At 42.3% G+C, this 17,101-nt stretch overlaps 1 protein-coding gene across 3 annotated transcripts; it reads right to left on the bottom strand.

The window, feature by feature from the left end:
- Nucleotides 1-556: 556 nt before the first annotated feature.
- LOC124140443 (extensin-2-like) lies at nucleotides 557-16,893 on the bottom strand. 3 transcript variants are annotated; one of them, XM_046507999.2, is made up of 6 exons: nucleotides 16,728-16,883; nucleotides 5,778-5,904; nucleotides 4,122-4,226; nucleotides 2,949-3,053; nucleotides 1,969-2,073; nucleotides 557-628 (listed from the first exon to the last, which is right to left on the bottom strand). In XM_046507999.2, exons 2-6 carry the CDS (start codon nucleotides 5,892-5,894, stop codon nucleotides 614-616), a joined length of 447 nt encoding a protein of 148 aa, XP_046363955.2. In that variant the 5' UTR covers nucleotides 5,895-5,904; nucleotides 16,728-16,883; the 3' UTR covers nucleotides 557-613. The 3 variants fall into 3 exon arrangements, with proteins under 3 accessions (XP_046363955.2, XP_046363956.2, XP_046363954.2); XM_046508000.2 differs by lacking the exon at nucleotides 16,728-16,883 and adding an exon at nucleotides 7,767-7,909; XM_046507998.2 differs by lacking the exons at nucleotides 557-628; nucleotides 1,969-2,073; nucleotides 2,949-3,053; nucleotides 4,122-4,226; nucleotides 5,778-5,904 and adding an exon at nucleotides 13,423-14,320 and having other exon boundaries at nucleotides 16,728-16,893.
- Nucleotides 16,894-17,101: the final 208 nt, after the last annotated feature.

The following is a 17,101-nucleotide window of genomic DNA, read 5'->3' as shown; positions in this document are numbered from 1 at the left end:
CATTGGTCGGTCAAAGTTCGCGCAAGGTCGGTCTGACGTGACCCGTATTTGGATGTCCTCAGATCTTTGTTTAGCGGTAGCGAGAACTAAGATCTGATTTAAATGAGATTCGAGAATGCACGTCGCTTTATAAGTGCAATAATCTTGGACGCGACTTTAAACCCCATTTCGCCTCTACGCATCTGCTGTTCCTCCAGATTCGCACTACTGTCCACAACTTGTCCACATCCTCACTTCCTCACATGTACATGTTCGCTCAACAACGCAACATTAAGCCATATATCTCCTCCAGATAAACATGTTTTATTTACTAAATAGGAATATTTTTAAAAAACCATGAACGTACATATTTACTCCCCAAAATTTTAGCCATATATATTTACAAACATTCCAAGGTCACTTTCCTGAGCCTTCTCCCTAACGCAGACATAATACACTGGTGGTGTTATTCGTATTGCTGTTCCAAGCATTTGCTGTTCGTTGGGCATAAGTGCACTTCTTGACATTGGACAATAAACTGACTGTTGTTTTTTGTTTGTTTTTTGCTTTTTGTTTGTTTCGACTGTTGGCATCCTCCCTCCTGCTCAGTGTGTACGCATGTCGGAAATAACACTTAATCCTCTTCGATCTGTAAAGAAAACAGATTAAAACAATAGGTTTCAGTCGTTTCAAAAATATACCTGAAACTTCAAAGCAAAAGAGATGCTAGTTTGTTTTAGCACAATGTTGACAAACTCTATCAATAAAAACTGGACAGGTGTGGTAAAAATATAACAATAAGCTCATCATTGTATAGGGCATTGTAAATTGTAAAATTGACGGTAGTGCTGCAATCTGATTGGTTGAAAAACGTTGTTAAATGGGATTGGATCCACGAAATCGTTCTGACTAATATGTCCACTTTGAAGCAATACATTTCTTGAAAAGTATCTTTTTGCTGTCAATCCCAATTTTGAAAACAATACGTCATAGCATTCCCGAATGACGTCATTTTTGCCTCACATCTGTGAGAATTCATTAGGAAAATTACTGGTTACCTTTGTATCTTACAATGTCGATAAACATTATGTGTTTTCAGATTTGTGTGTGTTGTTAAGTATATTGTATCGTAACATTATAATATCTTGATCCTCCGGATTCGAGGAGGCATCCGTGTTTCAAGTAATTGTTCCGTAATCAATAAAATTTTAATGTATCTGTAATTATTTACAAACTATGCTGTCATTAATGTGGAAAATGTGAGATGGAGAGTCGATTCGTCAATTCCAATTGGTCAATCAGAAGTTTCAAATATCAACAACCACCTCTGACTGAAACAACTGAGTTTCGATCGCATCACCGTGGAAGCTAATATTTCAAACAAAATACTTCTTCCTCAATCATTGTCGGGCGGCATTTTGAAATATTGATACGGTACGGGTGTAGGTTATAAAATGCACAGTTGTGATAACTGAGCTCGGTTCCAAATTAAATAAAATAAAATATACAGGTAATCGAGCTGTACATTGAAGATATGCGTGTCTCCTAAGTTCAGGGGCCACGTGTAGACCAGTCGTCTAAGGCGCCCCAATTCGGTGTGCAGAGTCGCGTCCCTTGGGCACGCCAGAAACCTATGATTGCGGGTTCGAATCCCGGTTCGCCCCGATTATGTTTTTAGGTTTGTCAGCACCATACCCGTGCTCGTTGGTTTCACTGAAGTGGTAAACGTCTGAGACCTGCATCACTTCGGGCTTTCCTCCCACATCAAGCTGACACGCTATCATATAATTCACATACCGTTCAAACCGGCGTTAAAAAGCCAACTCACTCACTCCTTTTCACATGTATTGCTAATTGACCGCGAATATCGGATTTGTAGAATCAAGTCACAATGTAAATCAGTTTCAGTAAAACTCTCATTTTGGAATAGGCAACATGGGATTTGATAACATTATATTTTCAAGCAATTTCCACCTTTGTATAACTTACTGCGATGGCAAAGCGGGATGGCATGTGTCTTGAGGTGATGGAGAACTTGGGTCCCGGACTCAGCCAGGATGGCGGTGGTGTTGCGTAACAAGGACCTGGGGAGTTCTTAAAAAAAACAAGAAAGGTAAGAACATAGCCTTACAAATATGTTAAGGTTAATTCTCACGATAATGTATGATCGAATTTTATAACAAGGAAGAACGCCTCCGTGGTCTTGTGGTAGAACGTCCGCCCGGAGAGCGGAAGGTCCGGGGTTCGATCCCCGACCGCGTCATACCAAAAGACGTTAAAAGATGGTACTTGTTGTTACCCTCTCTGGCGGCATTAAGGGGCTAAAACAAGGACTGGTCGGCTCGGAGTCAGTATACTGCGTCCGAGTGGGGTATTCATGTTAAACTGCGGCATGGTATCTCAGTGAGCTAGCACTATAAATCGGCATCAGTCCGGACTAGTACAAGCAGCCACACAAACACACACACGTACATGCACGTCGCTATATAAGTATATATATACCTGGACGCGACGTTAAACCCAAATTTCACCTCACCTCACCTCATAACAAAGATAAGAATGCAAGGTCTACACGTGTAGGTATTGCTTTTCACACAAGCAGACACAAGTCGAGAATGGCATTGTCCCAAAGACCGGTCCGGAATGATATTGTCCCAAAGACCAGCCCGGAATGGTATTGTGCCAAAGGGATTTTACTGAAGAATGCTTCACTAGCACCATATGATCGAAAGCAATCTGTGAATCATGTGTTGCAATGTGTGAGCTGATCTCACAACTTACCCTTCCAGAGTAGATCGTTGCTCATACTAAGTTCTTGTGTGTTTGATAAATCGAACATGTGACGGTCGTAGTGATAAAGAATGTTACGGACTCGAACATGAGTAAACATTCATTCATTTACTTAGTGCCCACAGTGTTGGAACAATTTCCTGATAACCCCCACATACACCAAACCCGTACTCACTCACCGAGAAGTATAAATCACGTTGTCTTGATCCGAATGAGAAGGAGGGGCCGCGATCTCTCTCCGATGGGGCCATTGGTATGTGGGCACCTGGCCCTGGGTTCCCCATCTAGCAATAAATGGGGTCCATTGGATGAAACCAGACATGAGTAGCACGACAGTGGATCTATATATTTGTCACCTGTAATCACCAACTGGACAGGTACCGCAATTCCTAATAATATCTGCAATTCACATTCATTAAAATATTAATGCCACCTATCAACTTTAAGGAATTTTGGCTAAATGTGAAAAAATCCAGTTGATGTATCGCCGCTATTAAATGTATGTCAGGTATATCACGCAGTATTTGGAAGATAGGTACCAGATGTTTACCACTTTGGTATGACGCTGACAAACTGATGACTACCAGGGTTAACCTGATATTCGAACCCTTGATGCTGGAATCCACGCCTGAAGGACGCAGCCCTAACATACGTCACCTAGCAGATAATATATCAGTTTATGTGTTTTCAGATTTGCGGGTGTTGTTAAGTATTTTGTACCATAACATTTTAATGTCTTGATCCTCTGGATTCGAAGAGGCTACTCTTAAAATAATCAATAAATGTATCTGCAATTGTTTGCTATCATTAATGTAGAAAATGTGAGATGGAGAGTCGATTCGTCGATTCTAATTGGTCAATCAGAGGTTTCAAATATCAATAACCACCTCTGACTGAAACAACTGAGTTTCGATCGCATCACCGTGGAAACTAATATTTAAAAAAAAAAAACTTCTTTCTCAATCATTGTCAGGCGGCATTTTGAAATAATGATATGTACTGGTATAGGTTATAAAATGCACTGAGCTCGGTTCCAAATTAAATAAAATAAAATATACAGGTAATCGAACTGTACATTGAAAATATGCTTGTTTCCTAAGTTCTGAGGGCACGTGTAGAGCAGTCGTCTAAGGCGCCCAAATTCGCTGTGCAGACTATCGTTCAAACCGGCGTTAAACAGCCAACTCACTCACTTCTTATTACATGTATCGCTAATTGACCACAAAAATCACGTGTTTGCAGAATAAAGTCACAATGAAAATCAGTTTCAGTAAAACTCTCAGTTTGGAATAGGCAACATGGGATTTGTTAACATTATATTTTCAAGCAATTTCCACCTTTGTATAACTTACTGCGATGGCAAAGGGGGATGGCATGTGTCTTGAGGAGAAGGAGAACTGGGGTCCCGGACTCAGCATGGATGGCGGTGGTGTTGCGTAACAAGGACCTGGGGAGTTCTTAATAATAAAACAAGAAAGGTAAGAAAATAGCCTTACAAATATGTTAAGGTTAATTCTCACGATAATGTATGATCGAATTTCATAACAAAGATAAGAATGCAAGGTCTACATGTGTGGGTATTGCTTTTCACACAAGCAGACACAAGTCGAGAATGGCATTGTCCTAAAGACAAGCCCAGATTGGTATTGATCCAAAGTCAAGACAGGAAAGGAGGATTTTAACATGTATGCTGTTTGACAGTGCGGAATTCTTAACTGTGGGTTTAATTGTGCAGAAAAACTTCTCTGCCTTTTATTTACTCGCGTTTGTATGGGGATGAGTTTTACGTGGTTTTTTTCACAGATCTGACAGAAGAGTTTCACTCGTTTGGCTTCCAGGGCAAAATAGGTTCTCACTGCACCACGACTGTCTGTGAGGAGACAAAGGATGGTATTGTCCCGAAGACAAGCCCGGGATGGTATTGTCCCAAAGACAAGCCGGGAATGGTATTGTCCCAAAGACAAGCCCGGGATGGTATATTCCAAGGCAAGCCCGGAATGGTATTGTCCCTAAGACAAGCCCGGGATGGTATATTCCAAGGCAAGCCCGGAATGGTATTGTCCCAAAGACAAGCCTCGAATGGTATTGTCCCAAAGACAAGCCCGGAATGGTATTGTCCCAAAGACAAGCCCGGAATGGTATTGTCCCAAAGACAAGCCGGGAATGGTATTGTCCCAAAGACAAGCCCGGAATGGTATTGTCCCAAATACAAGCCCGGAATGGTATTGTCAAAAAGACAAGCCGGGACTACCAGGGTTAACCTGATATTTGAACACTTGATGCTGGAATCCACGCCTAAAGGACGCAGCCCTAACATGCGTCACTTAGCAGATAATATAACAGTTTCCCCTCACCTTAATACTGTAGACTAAACCCAGCATATACGTGACATTGTTTCAATGTTGAAATTTGATTTATCTGAGATTCCTACGTTGAAAAACATTGTATCAACTTTGTTTCAACAGTGATCTTCGATATGTGAAAGTGTGTGTTTGGTGGTGTGTGACCACCTGGGCCCCCTTCCTAGCAATAAACGGGGTTCAGTGGGATGAAAACAGCATCATATTGGTGCCATACATTTTTCACCTGTAATCAACAACTGAACAGGTAACGAAAGTCTTTAGTATTCCTGTAATTCGCTTCCATGAAAATATTAGGAGATGCTAGAATCCACCCCAAAAGGACGCCACTAAGCAGACAATATAACGGTTTCCCCTACGTTTCATTTGTAACAAAAGGCTATTTACCACTAAAGGCTAAAGGCTATTTACCACTAAAGGCTAAAGGCTGCTTACCACTCTGGAAACACCTGCACGAAGGATTCTGACAGAAGAATGACTGTCGGAGTTAATTTTAAAAAATCCAATCTACGACAAAGGCGTGCAAATATACAAAGCAAGTTAGACCAAACCACAGGAATTAAACATGGACGTTCCCTGATGTTCCCAGCTACGTGGATACGTGCACGGGATCTCGGTCTCAAACGTCATAAAATATTCCAATATTACCCGATCACCTCTTTTCAGAAAATCTGCATTTTCCATACATCCCCTGCATGACCTGCTTGCTCCTGCTGCATCAGTAGATGGGTTCCTCTTTGGGTTTGACCTTTCAGGCGTAGTCATTGCAGGTTGTCTGCAAAAAGGATATTTTTGAATACATTTGAATATAATTTTACGGTTATTAAACACTCAGGTAGGTTATACTAACGGAAAAAATAAACGTGACTCATATAAAGTGGTGTCAATGGTATGTTTTTGAACATAACATCTTATTAGGTCATTTATCTGTTTTATCAATGTTTCATAATAACTAAGTCAATTAGAGGGGGAGATAACTTATGAGTGAGTGAGTTGGGTTTAACGCCGCTTTTAACATTATTCCAGTTACATCGCGGCGTGTCAGCTTAATGTGGGAGGAAAGCCCGAAGTGATGCAGGTCTCAGACGTTTACCACTTCGGTGAAACCCACGAGCACGGGTATGGTGCTGACCAACCTAGAAACATAATCGGGGCGTACCGGGATTCGAACCCACAATCATAGGTTTCTGGCGTGCCCAAGGGACGCAACTCGGCACAGCGAATCGCGGCGCTTTAGAGCGGAAAGTCCGGAGTTCGATCCCCGGCCGCGTCATACCAAAAGACGTTAAAAGATGGTACTTGTTGTTACCCTGTCTGGCGCTCGGCATTAAGGGGCTAAAACAAGGACTGGTCGGCTCGGAGTCAGTATACTGTGTCTGAGTGGGGTATTCATGTTAAACTACGGTATGGTATCTCAGTGAGCTAGCACTATAAATCGGCATCAGTCCGGTCTAGCACAAACACACACACGTACATGCGCGTCGCTATATAAGTGCAATAATCTTGGACGCGACATTAAACCCCATTTCACCTCACCCAATATGTAACCCTCACCTGTGAACAGTCACATTCTTGTCTCCTGAACCTAAGATGCTGTCTACAACAAGGAAGGCGTGCCTGACGGTGACGTGGAAGGAACATTGCGCTGGACGTCGGAGCCGGATGTAATTCTCCCTCAACCGGTTGCAAATGGTTCCACCCAATGCACTAACTGAATATGGTTGTCTTGTTTACGTAACGTCTTCAAAACAACGGGTTATGTTTTGGACCTGAAGTTTGCAGTGTTTCGGTGACTGTTTTCAGCCTATTAACGTTTTGATATCATTTGTTGTGTTTTCGCCAAATATAATTTTCAAGAATATACTTTCTTTGCCAGGCAGTTTATATAAATTGTCTTCTTCATATGCAGATCTAAGTTGAGGCTTACATAAACTGAAACCCGGTCATCGGTATAAGGACCTGTACCGAAACGTCGCTATTATAGTAAATATAAAGGACCGCCCCCGAGGTCTAATTGTACAGTTTTTGCCAGGAGAGCGAAAGGTCCGGGGTTAGAACCCCGGCCGCGTCATACCAAAAGATGGTAAAATATGGCACTTGTTGTTATCCTGTCTGGCGCTCGGCATTAAACTGCGACAAGATATATTAATGGGCTAGCACTTTAAAATCGGCATCATTCGGATTGTATTCCTTGGCTTTCAACAGCGGTCTCGTAGCTTTAAAGAATATTTTTGAAGTTTATTTTGTATAATCATATCCAAATGTATAATAAAGAATATTAGTGACACGAAATATTTTTTGAGACTTTTGTTGATATTTTTTAAGATTTTGCAAACTCGGAACTACTTTTTAAGTCGCAATTATAAGGGGTGGTGAAACGTCCCTGCGTGTTAAGTAGGGAGATTTTACGTTTCAAGGTTTTCTCTCATCGAATGACGGGGAAAGAAGATATTTTCACGAGTGGCGTCCCCTCGATGAGAGAAACATGATATTTCAATCGAAACATGAAATATCCTGTTTATTATATGATATTTGTGTATCTTTCTAATGGAACAGTATAGTTTTTCATCACAAACGTAAACTTGATATTTCACTCGACACATGAATCCTCTATATGTGTAACCAAACTGAACTTACTTCTACTTTGAAGGAAGCCCGGCAGAGAGTGTCTAATCAACTTCAAACCTGTATTGCAGCGGAGGAGGCACGATACATGTTCAGTATATTCGCTGGGTTAGTACTCCAGGCCATTGTATGCCTCGCCTATATTTAGCGGGGTGTCGGTGACGACCTTCAAGAAATGGGATCGACCAGTCTATGGAAACCTAGAATCGACATTGTCGCGTCGTCGCATTGTCGCGCTTTTGTAAAAACAAAAAATAATCAAAGCGCGGCGAAATGCGACAACACGACATGTGGTCAGAGTTTGGCATTGTCGCGATGTCGCGCTTTGATTAATTGGCTCACTTTTTGCTTGGTTTTGTAAGAACGACAACGCGACAATGTCCCTCCAGGATTCCGTAGAAGTCTGCATACCGTTGTCGGTAACAAAGCGTAATGACGTTGCTCTATGTAATGTCGTCCCTGGAACTGAATAACGCTGTTTGATGTAATGCACCATTTATTGTATTCAATTGTATTCAATTGGCTGAAATCAATATCGATCTGTGGAATTATTTTTCTGGCGTGATTTGAAAGGTTGTTCTGTCATACCACCACCCGGGTATACAATAACCGCTATTAAAACACGAACGCGGTGACTCAACACAGCAACACAACAAACATGCCGAGTCATAACATTCGGATTTCTTCTTTGAAAGGGGTCACGGGTGGCCCAGTTGTCTAGAGCGGCACAGTTCGGTGTGCCAGAAACCTATGATCGTGAGATCCTGATTTGCCCGGACTGATTCCAGATTTGTCAGCTCCGTACCCTTGCTCCTGGGTTTAACCTGCATCAATTAATGATAATAATAATAATAATAATAATAATAATAATAATAATAATGCATTTATTATGCGCCAGATTCCATTCACCAAGTGGATGCTCAAAGCGCTACACTATTATTACTCCGGTCAATGGATCAGTGAGCACTCGATTTTCGTTCTCAGCTCCTTGGGTAGTATACAACCCAAGCTGCCTGTGAGGCGCTAGAAGGTTCACAGCCACATTACCATCTCATCCTACCGGGTACCCACTCACTGCTGGGTGAACAGAGGCACATTTCGAACAAAGTCACTTGCCTCAGGAGACACCACATGTGGTACACGTACATCACTTCGGGCTTCGGGCTTCTGACATGCCGTGACAGAACTGAATTACTGTGTCTGTGTGCGTGTCTCCTTGTGTGTGTGTGTGGGGGGGGGGGGGGGGGGGGGGGGGGATGTGCGTGTCTGTGCATTGTACGCGTGTGTCTGTGGGTCTGTGGGCGTGTGTGTGCCTGTTTGTGTGTGTGTGTGTGTGTGTGTGTGTGTGTGTGTGTGTGTGTGTGTGTGTGTGTGTGTGTGTTGTTTCACTATTCTAATCCGGAATCCTCGCGGGGCATACGTATGTAAAGCCGTTGTTCCTTTTATTATTTTGTTTTATTATTTTGTATTTGGTTCATACGACTGACAACGTAAAACGTTAAAGTTGGAAATAAAGTCAGTTTGCTCACCTGAAGGTGGTAAGTGATGTTTCACGTTCAGAACTTTTTCAGAAATATCATGGGAATTGAAATAGCATTTTAGTTCAATGTCTCTTCCCGTCATCAAACAGAGTATTTGGCGTTTCTGTCATATAAATGTTTATCTTATCTTGTGATGTTGTATGGTTGACTACTCCACCTGTACACGGTCTTCGCAACTCGGCCATTTTACCTGATACAAATACGATGATCCGAATATCGTCTATTGATTATATATATAATGATAGAACACAGTATTTTGTATGACAATATATTATCGATATCTCACTTGAGTATAATAAATTGAACATTTGAATTTTCTAGTGTTACTGGTGGAATATCAACTTTATGATGTCCATGTGTCCAATAAAGAAATTGACTTTGATATATATATAGAATGTTGAAATCCTATATATGCTCACAGAAGAAGGCAGAAGAGGTTTACTATAACATTAAAAATAAATGGAATTCTTATAGTCAAATATCGATGATGTATAGAAGGAACTGAAGGGATTAATATAATAAAATAATATTTCAACCATGGAATTTTACAACACTCTTGCGATATAATGGCACCTGTTTTGGTTCATGTTTTATTAATAGTTTAACCAGTGCGTAAAGCAATGATATGCCCGCTTCACAAGAAAGGATCTTGTCATGATATGCAGAACTACGGAGAATTTCACCGCTGCCAGCTATTTGGAAAATATTGTTATTGTTTCGTGGAGATTTTTCACTTACAAACCTTTATATAACGATTTGGATTTGAAAATGGGGAAATGTTTATGAAAAAAATAGAAGAAGCGCAACCTACCAAATTTCGCTGGTATTGCATGTTTTTTCAAGAAATAATTAAAAATGCGGAGAAAATGTTCTTTATAAAAAGACAAATATCCAATCCCGTATCATTGCCACTCTAAGCAATCTTCGAAGTGTAGATAAAAAAACCAACCTTTTAATCGTTTTGTTGAGATTTCACCATTCCACGCGAGATAGCGAGCCTTATGAATGCTTGGCAGAGTTGCGTCCCTTGGGCATGCCAGAAACCTATGATTGTGGGTTCGAATCCGGATTCGCCCCGATTTCATGTTTCTAGGTTTGTCAACCGGGTTTCCGGTTTTACCGAAGTGGTAAACGTTTGAGACCTGCATCACTTCGGGCTTTCCTCCCACATCAAACTGACACGCCGTGATATAACTAGAACAACGTTAAAAGCGGTGTTAAACCCAACTCACTCACTCACTATACGACGACGTTAAGTACAGAACAATCACGTCAATAACCGTCGCCCACCCGTGACAACCCCTCACTAAGTCACATGAATTCGAACCACACATCTTTGACACAGGTTCCAGACAGCAATTCTCACAGTCCGTATCACCCCTGGCAACAAGGTAGTATCTGTGAGTGAGTGAGTGAGTGAGTGAGTGAGTGAGTGAGTGAGTGAGTTAAAATTTAAAGTAACATCGGCAAAATTTTCAGTAATAATAATACAAAATGCTGTATAAAACCTGTCGACAAATAGACAGCATAACAACTAGGGCATCAAAGATTTCCATTTAAAACTAGCAAGCAACATTAAAATGATAACAAAATACATAACAACATATGATAAAAACGGGACTAGAGATCATGGGGATTTACAACACCTATGCTACCTGCATGGTACCCCAGCCGGATTTACACCATCCGCCAAGTCTACTGGCGATTGTTAGAAAGTGTAGCCAATTAAATTATACGAGTATGCTATGCTTAAAACCATGGTGGGAATAAAATACCTAGAATGATGTTGTCTTACATACTCCCATACTCTCTCAGGGGGACAATCATTCACCCCACTCCCCATCAGTTATCAAATTTACCAAGACCAATTTTACGATATTAATATAATAATTACAAAGCACGATATTCAAATCGATGGAAAAAGTAATACAGTCAAGCGAGACATGCTAGACTGATTCTTTCATCGCAAGGGCTCCACGTCGGAGGGTCCTCACCTTTCAATAAATATTCATGTGTGAATCGAGAAGGGCCGACACGACATCGTCTCAGTAGGACTTTTTCAAATCTGGACAGACATCCAAGTAGGTGAAACAAATAGCTGGTTTGATATCATGAAGTTTATTTATACCTACTTGGGCGTCCCACTTGCATAAGATCTTTGATGTAACGTCTAATAACAGGCTTATAATCACTATATGGAATACGACGTGGTGTCACAGATTTGTTGAAAGCTGCTATAGATGCTGCATCAGTCATTGTGTTTTCAACGATTCCAACATGGCAGGGTAATCAACTAAAGATGATGTCGCATTGGTCAGTTGCATAGAGTTACATTCCAAAATATCAAAAATCCGCGGATGAGTCGAGATGACCTTTTTAGTTCCTGTAAGCATGACAGTGAATCGGAGAATATGACAAAATGCTGCTTGTATAGCCTTGGCATCAGCGGTGAATATGGAGCTATTATCTGGGATTCCAGAAAATATACTTTTTGATCTAACGACAGTGGCACTAGGAGTTTTGCCACCATCCTTGGACCCATCAGTAAACATAGAGCGGTAACAATCAAATTCGGATCGTAATTGGATATATTTTTGTCGAAAGACTATTTTGTTTGTTTCCGATTTTCTAAAATTAGTAAGTGTCAGTTCTACCTTGACCAGTTGCCAAGGAGGTGTAGATAACAGCTGATATGGCGCGATAATATTAAGATCTATGTAAGTGGCTACTGTATGTGGCTTAATTCTGATCTCAAGAGGCGGAGCCACTTTGTGTTTAGTTGGAAACTTTTCTTCATACATGGGATTATATGGATTATATGCAGGATTTGTTTTAGGAAAGGTACATCATCCCCTACGTGCGGACATAAATGATGATGACTATGCTTGTCGTAAAAGGCGACTAACGGGATAGGGTGGTCAGGCTCGCTGACTTGGTTGATGCATGTAATCGATCCCAACTGCGTGGATCGATGCTCATGATGTCAATCACTCGATTTTCTGGTCCAGACTTGATTATATACAGACCGCCTTCATATAGCTGGAATATTGCCGAGTGCGGCGTTAAACAGCAAACAAACAAACAAACCTAAATGATTGAGCCATAATCCAGTTTTGAGCATGAGCGATCTGTACAGATGGAGAAGGGTTTTCTGATCCCCTCCCCATTTTGTGTTTGATACGACTTTCAGTAAGTTAAGTGCTTTCGTACATTTTGGTTTTAGGTATTAAATATGTGGCAAGAATGTCAGATGACGATCGAAAATAAGTACCAGAAACTTGGCCTCCGCAACTACTTTGATTGGATTGCCGGATAGCAATAGTTCTGGGTTTTGTGTGGTCTGTATTTCCTGCAGAAATGTATTTAATTAGTTCAAGCTTTAGACAATTTAAAACCATTAACAACCGACCATTATGTATTTTATTGAGACACAATTGCAATTGCAATATTTCCAGTTGAGATATCAATTTTCTCCAATCGTCTCTGTTTTTCATTTGTTGTAGTGAAATGAGGAAAGAAAATGAGTCTACACCCCTTTTCCGCTAGTCAGCAATATTCCAGCTATATGACGTCGGCATGTAAATAATCGAATCAGGTACAGACATGCCAGCCATGGGTATTATTAGCAACGTCCCACGCCGTCACGGTACAATGACATTCCAAGCCTTTCCACCGATTCACTTTGGTCGCCTCTTCCGACAAGCAATAAAGTGCCGTGTCCCGATCCACAAAACGTTGGTAGCGTTACATCTTATAGTTACTACAGTAAACTACGGTTATAACGAACACGTTTATAACGAACTGACTTAGATAACGAACTTATTTTTTAGTCCCGGCCATTTGTTATATATATGCTGTATATATGCTTATAACGAACTACGGTTATAACGAACTAAAATAAGTGGTCCCTTTGAGTTCGTTATAACCGTAGTTTACTGAAATAGTTTGTCAGAGACTTACGAATCTCGTAATGCTACGGACGCCTTGTGGATCGGGGCGGGGTGGGGTTGGGGGGGGGGGGGGGGGGTTTAGTCAGTGGGACCAGGGAATCGTGTTTCGCAACCACTGAAAGGTCGACCTTTGTCGCAAGGAAGACCCATCTGACTTGTGACACCAGTTACCAAGATTATGTTTTTGAACATGTTCGTCTTGGCACATGCGTTTGTTTTCGCTGTACGACTTTCAGTGGGGTGAGTCCTGTTCGTCTAAAATGATGCTTGGTTGGATCAACGAAGTCTCTTAGAACTGTTTCGTAAACCGCCAGAAAGCAATTGCAGATAAAAGACACACTGTAAGCCTGACCTAGACAAATAATTACTGATGCACAAGAATTCCGGCATCAGACACCTGAAGCCTGTCATCCTTTAGGTACGGATCACGACGTCCGCTGATTGAAAACGCTGGTGAACGAGGAACATTGCCTGTGCTGATTGGGGGGTAATATGTACCAGGTCCAGGGTTTTCTGAAGCACATGTAACAGACGGCAAAAGGCGTTCTGTTGTTGAGTCAACAGTTCCGTCAATCTTGTGTTCATTTTCTGGAAAAACTCTCCTTGTCTTAAACTTAACCCGAAATTCTGGTTTGATTTTCTTGTCCGTTAGAGCTTGAGCATTGTGTGTGCTTTGGTAGATGCTTTCTTTCCCGTGTCTCTCCCCCTTCCAGCTGGCGACTGTTGCAACGGGGAGCGATGATACATGTCTACCATCATCCTTGTTGCTGTTGTTTAAGTCATCTCCGTGTATTAACATCATCCGGTTGCTGGTGTCTCGACCGCAGATGGAGAATCCAGCGCTTCTGTAAGCAGAGATGTTGTAACAAGGTCCGGGGTTGTCGTTGAGGACGGTGATTGGCCTCCTATTCTGTCCTGACGATCTCGTCGTTCCTTTTGGGTCGGGGTAGTCATAATCGGGCAGGAGCCCCTCCCTCTCCAGGCGTCTCTTCTCAGCCAGACCAGCTTTCTTCATCTCCCTGATGGCGGTCCACCTCGCCTCTGGAGTGGCGCTGGACCATTCCGGGTAGTTCATCTGTTACACAGAGATGAAACAAGAGTAAGTACGCACGGACCTTACACATGATACATTTGTCCTATTGGCATGCGTGTTTTATTATCTATCACTCCTATCATTCTCTATATGTCGGGGGGGCACGGGTGGCCCAGTCGTCTAAGGCGCCGTGATTCGCTGTGCAGAGTTGCGTCCCTTAGGCACGCCAGAAACCTATGATTGTGGGTTCGAATCCCGATTCGCCCCGATTATGTTTCTAGGTTTGTCAACATCATACCCGTGCTCGTGGGTTTCACCGAAGTGGTAAACGTCTTAGACCTGCATCACTTCGGGCTTTCCTCCCACATTAAGCTGACACGCCGTGATATGACTGGAATACTGTTAAAAGCGGCGTTAAACCCAACTCACTCACTCACTCATTCTATATGTCGGCGTGAGGAAGGGCCAATGGTCTGAGGCGCCACACTTTGCTGTTCAGAGTTGCGTCCCTTAGTTGTGACATCACCTGATGATCGTCGGCTGGAAACCCAGATGTGCCCCGATACTAATACTTGGTTCGCACTCAACCCGGGCTCGTGGCGTTCACCAAAGAGAAAAACACGGTGAGAGTTCCACGAGTGATATACAATACTGTTCAAATGGGCGTGTAATACAATTCACCAACACACAGTCGTTTGCTTTCTAGATGTATCTGTCCCATCCTTTGTTCCGCTGTATCTCTCTCGCCAAACTTCATATACTTCATATATAGGCAGGAATAGTCCCCGGTAACTCCATACATCGTATATTAGCCGCCTCCGTGTTCTAGTGGTAGAGCGTCCGCCCGGAGAGCGGAAGGTCCGGGGTTCGATCCCCGGCCGCGTCATACCAAAAGACGTTAAAAGATGGTACTTGTTGTTACACTGTCTGGCGCTCGACATTAAGGGGCTAAAACAAGGACTGGTCGCCTCGGTGTCAGTATACTGTGTCTGAGTGGGGTATTCATGTTAAACTGCGGCATGGTATCTCAGTGAGCTAGCACTATAAATCGGCATCAGTCCGGACTAGTACAAGCAGCCACACACACACACACACACACACACACACACGTGCATGCACGTCGCTATATAAGTGCAATAATCTTGGACGCGACGTTAAACCCAATTTCACCTCACCTCACATCGAAGATTGATGATTGCTGAATTATTCGACATATACTGCCGACCAAAAGAATTTATACAGTTTAAAATGGACCAAAGAGTTACAAACGTTATCAGAATGTTACTAGGATGAATTTTTAAAACAGTCGGACCCGTGAAGATCCGAGGTAGAATAGGTCTTCAGCAACCCAAGCTTGCCGTAAAAGACGACCATGCTTGTCGTAAGAGGCGACTAACGGGATCGGGTGGTCAGGCTCGCTGACTTGGTTAATTAACGCATGTTATCGTACCCCAATTGCGTGGATCGGTGCTTATGACATCAATCACTGGATTGTCTGGTCCAGACTCAATTATTTACAGACCGCCGTCATATAGCTGGAATATTGCTGAGTGCGGCGTTAAACAACATACAAACAAACAAACAAACAAACAAACAAAACGAAAACAGCCGCCGAAACACTGCAAACCGACACCCGTATTAAATACGGGTCAAATCACCACCTTATAACCATTTTTATTTGTTCTATTCAGCCGCCATCAAACATTGGGGTATTTTTACTTTTGCCCGGCAGTTTACATTCTTTTTATATGTTAATGGGGGCGGTCGGGTAGCCTAGTGGTTAAAGCGTTCGCTCGTCACGCCGAAGACCCGGGTTCGATTCCCGACATGGGTGTTTTTTAGTGTTACTCGTGGAATATCAACGTTATCATGTCCATGTGTCCAATAAAGAAATTGACTTTGATACATATAGAATGTTGAAATCCTATTTCAAGAATACATGCTCACAGAAGAAGGCAGAAGAGGTTTACTAGAACATTAAAAATAAATGGAATTCTTATAGTTATAATATCGATGATGTATAGAAGGAACTGAAGGGATTAATATAATAAAATAATATTTCAACCAGTAAATGGTATGATTATTTCAAAGTTTCGTTACATACTGAGTTGGAAGAAACCTAAATGGCAGATACAGTGACCGAGTCAATATGTTGAATTCTGTGAGGGATATACAAGCGGAATTCCGGGAGATCTTACTATAACATATGGGGCGGTCAGGTAGCCTAGTGGTTAAAGCGTTCGCTCGTCACGCCGAAGACCCGGGTTCGATTCCCGACATGGGTACAATGTGTGAAGCCCATTTCTTGTGTCCCCCGCCGTGATATTGCTGGAATATTGCTAAAAGCGGCGTAAAACCATACTCACTCACTCAATCACTCTATCTGTTAATGTATCTCTTTCTCGTTTTATCAGTCTCCCCGTTCTGTCTGCTAGTGAGCCCCTCTTACCTTTACTCTGCTTGTTGCTTGTTTATCTCCTTCCCTGTCGTTATACCGTCTTCAACTGTACAGAGTGTCTCCCTGCTTGCACGACTACCTGGCCGGTACAACAAGAGAACGAGTAGCTGCTCTCGTTCATGTTCAATCAACCGTCGCTATTATTTACACGCACAAACATTGCGTTGTCAACCTGTAGTAATTTGAGTACTGCGTCATTTGAGCGGTTGAACAACACAGATAACCTGTCCATTGATCGCGTGACGTGAATGTCTTTGTATAGAATACAACTCTGCCATGCGCTGGTGCCACGGTGGATCCAGGATTTGAAAAGGGTGGTGGGGTATATGATACCCAAGCCACATACTGACCTGACCGAGGGCCTA

The sequence above is a fragment of the Haliotis rufescens genome, unplaced genomic scaffold, assembly GCF_023055435.1.
Source record: "Haliotis rufescens isolate VD_foot unplaced genomic scaffold, xgHalRufe1.0.p SCAF_37, whole genome shotgun sequence".
Taxonomy (NCBI): Eukaryota; Metazoa; Mollusca; class Gastropoda; order Lepetellida; family Haliotidae; genus Haliotis; species Haliotis rufescens.
Note: the sequence above shows the minus strand (reverse complement) of the source record. Positions and strands in the feature narration are given on the sequence as shown.